General features: G+C 48.2%; 2 protein-coding genes across 2 annotated transcripts; both read left to right on the top strand.

Moving 5' to 3' along the window:
- Positions 1 to 262: 262 nt before the first annotated feature.
- Positions 263 to 533, top strand: BJ212DRAFT_1488450 (uncharacterized protein; the record flags this gene model as incomplete). The annotated part of the gene is made up of 2 exons (XM_041341366.1): positions 263 to 312; positions 362 to 533. 2 exons carry the CDS (start codon positions 263 to 265, stop codon positions 531 to 533), a joined length of 222 nt encoding a protein of 73 aa, XP_041185679.1.
- Positions 534 to 959: 426 nt separating this feature from the next.
- Positions 960 to 1795, top strand: BJ212DRAFT_1402681 (uncharacterized protein). Its single transcript, XM_041337362.1, has 3 exons — positions 960 to 996; positions 1071 to 1301; positions 1363 to 1795. Exon 3 carries the CDS (start codon positions 1366 to 1368, stop codon positions 1600 to 1602), a length of 237 nt encoding a protein of 78 aa, XP_041185678.1. The 5' UTR covers positions 960 to 996; positions 1071 to 1301; positions 1363 to 1365; the 3' UTR covers positions 1603 to 1795.
- Positions 1796 to 3041: the final 1246 nt, after the last annotated feature.

Below are 3041 nucleotides of genomic sequence, written 5' to 3'. Positions count from 1 at the left end.
TCTGCAATGTACTTCGCCCCAGCCCAACAACCGAAGATGCTTCTTGTCAGGAATATAGGTGAGTGCGTCCATTTTCATTTGCTCTGAGTGCAATGGAAGGTTGCCTTTCGTATAACCACACAGCACCTAAAACAATATTTTCGAGAGCTCTGGAATTACTGGGCACATTCGACTGGTGCTGTTCGCTGAACATTTATGTCATAGATGAATACTCAGATGTGTCACAGCAAGGTAATGTCCGCAAGTACAATAACGCCGTCTTATGAGAGTTGCGCCCAAAGAAAAATGGGTCGATGGGGAAATCGCTCGCCAGTGAGTGCTTCGCTATCTAATGTAGCATTGGGACTTATCCCACTGACAGATTCTGGGAGCGCACCATACGTGATGCTAGCGTGCAGTCAAAGAAGCAGTTCATTGCGGTAATGGTGAGGTTTCTAGAAGGCGTGGTGCAGCAGGCCATGCCATTGACCGAAGCGGTCATTGTATCCGTGTCAATCGTCATGCGCCGCAAGACCGTCGAAATGACGCCTTAGCTGGGCCTGGATGTTTAGATTTGACGAAACGACGACGACGTGCGACGACGCGCACAAGAGCATTCATCACCAGGCTGAATTTCCAAAGACTTCGTTGTATTGAACAGATGCTATCTGCTTTGAGGTCCAGTGGATGCAGCGGTATGCCGGTAGTCGGGCGTCTAATAGCTCTGGCTCCCGAACGTGTGAGCCGTGACAGCGATGTCCCTGCTCGGTGTTGTTGATGATCGATGATCCAGCACTTACGTAGGAAGTAGCCGTCATCAGAAGGTGTTGCTGCTTACATGCGGGAATAATGCGTCGTCCGCATGGCATATGCGCAACACCGCGTATCCAATGTGTATGACTTCGCATCATCTGGCGGTGCGTTACAGTGGGCTTCTGTTCCCTGGTCGGGGAAGCCATGGTTGGTGTCTTAATTCAGGAAGATTATGGGCCAGATACATTAACTGGTAAAATCGCTGGTGAGTCCACGGGCTCATCTTGATTAGCTTAGGAAATTCTAACTCACAGGATGGCTTCGCGACTATGCATGCAGGAATAGACTCACGAGAAGTATTTTACAGATGCCACGCAGCTTTCCAATCACTAATGGGAGGCACTGACTGTAAGTGGAGCCAGTCAATGTTAATTTTAGCATCGAACAAGTCCTATAGCTATCGTACGCACTTATTCGCATAAGTTGTCCGGTAAGGTGCGTGTTCATTTCACAGGCCAGTAAACCTAAGGGCTGTGTAGCTAGTGCTAGCCACGTGCTCCTCGAGTTTACTATAATTTGTATTAATGTCTTCAATACTCAAAAACTTGCTTGTCTCACAAGAGAACTCACTCTATGCTTAGCATCTTCCCTTGTTTCCTAATCACCACCTTTATGGCAACGCAAACCTACTTAGCATCGAAGACGTCTCTAGAGGCATTGGTCAACCGCGGGCTGGAACTCCGGGGCAAGGGGCGAGTAACTGCAGCTCGGACGATGCTGCTATGGCCTACGGAGCAGGCACCATCGCAATTTTCTCGGGCCGCTCATCAGCTGAATGTGGACCCGCGGTACAAACCTCATATGCTATGAGTGACTCGGCCCATCGTCACGGTCGTGGCGTCGATGCCTTGCCGGCGAACTTTAACTCATGCAGCGGCTTTCAACCGTGAGCATCGCGTTTGGTGCGCCAATTGTTCTTCCACACCACCCACGTTGAGTGCATGCACATGGGGTAGTAGAATCAAGGATTATAGAATAGTGAACTTTGTGCTTTCCCGCCAATTGCAACGTGTGCGACTAACTCCAAGCGGCACTTCAAAAACGCCGTTGGCACTAATGCTCCGATCAAAAATCTTATCAATAACTCATCGACTTTCTACTTGAGCTTACCATTAAACGAGTAAATGGCATCATTATCATTGTCATCACCACCCAATGACGTCGGGGCCAGCAGCCCGAACTGCGTACCTGTGTTGCCTTGTGAAACTTTGAAGGTAGAAAGTACTGGGCACCAGCAACAGCATGTAGTACGATGATCTCCTTGTTTTACTTGGTGGCGAGCACTAAGCCTGCACAAGGTGGGCCTCGACGGAATCAACTTGGAATACGACGAGGGGGATACGCTGTTCATCAAGCAACTCATTGACACCGTGTATTCGAACTACCTCGCATCGCAGAATCGAGTCCGCCAGTACACAACCTCTTGACGATGCTGAAACGTGAGGAGGATGCATGGGCAAAGAGATTTAAGCGTGCGAGTAGCCTAATGCCGGATTACAAACCTCCCATGGAGTGGGACAGCATAGGGGTGATCCAAGCCTGAAGGCCGTATACTTCTGAATCTTTCTGCAACTCCCTCATCATCTTTCATTTTAGCATCACTATAGTCCTTTGTATTCAACTTTTGTAAACCATTATTCACGATATCACGCTGTCAGCTACGTACTGGATTTGAGAATTGTATCCCTTGCTTGTTGCGTCTCCCCTGAGTACCATCATGCTCATGCCAAATGAGGACACCTGAGCTTCCATTCCTAATAAGAACAAACATACTCTGCAATATCGCCAGCCTGAGGGAGTCGGAAGGCAAAGCTCACATGGTGAAATATTCACCGAACGAAACTGCGTCGCTTGAATGTATTTCCATCCACCTTCGAGTCGCCGCACAAGACCGGCGCATTGTTACAGGCGGCAACCTGTAAAGTTCATAATTTCTTTCCAAAGTGAAAACCATCATGCTCATTGTAATTGTGTCCTTCTGCAGCTCTGGATGCGACCATAACTCTTGTCGGTATTCGTGCATGATGGTGCACAGGCGTACAGATTATATGCGGATTGTACTGTTGGAGTAAAGTAAGTCCGAGTCGCAGATTTAACCATAAAACCGGTAACTCTCTTCCCTATGCGAGCTAGAGTATCTCGACGTTTATAGGTATCATAAATCCAAGAATCTTTCCGGGCTATGATAAGTTCCAACTCCATCCTCCAGGCATACCGGAGGCCATATTGATCATGTGTGTAATTCCATT

This window comes from Suillus subaureus (assembly GCF_016647635.1).
Source record: "Suillus subaureus strain MN1 chromosome Unknown BJ212scaffold_156, whole genome shotgun sequence".
Taxonomy (NCBI): Eukaryota; Fungi; Basidiomycota; class Agaricomycetes; order Boletales; family Suillaceae; genus Suillus; species Suillus subaureus.
The sequence above is the reverse complement of the archived record's forward strand: the minus strand, read 5'-3'. Positions and strand labels throughout refer to the sequence as shown.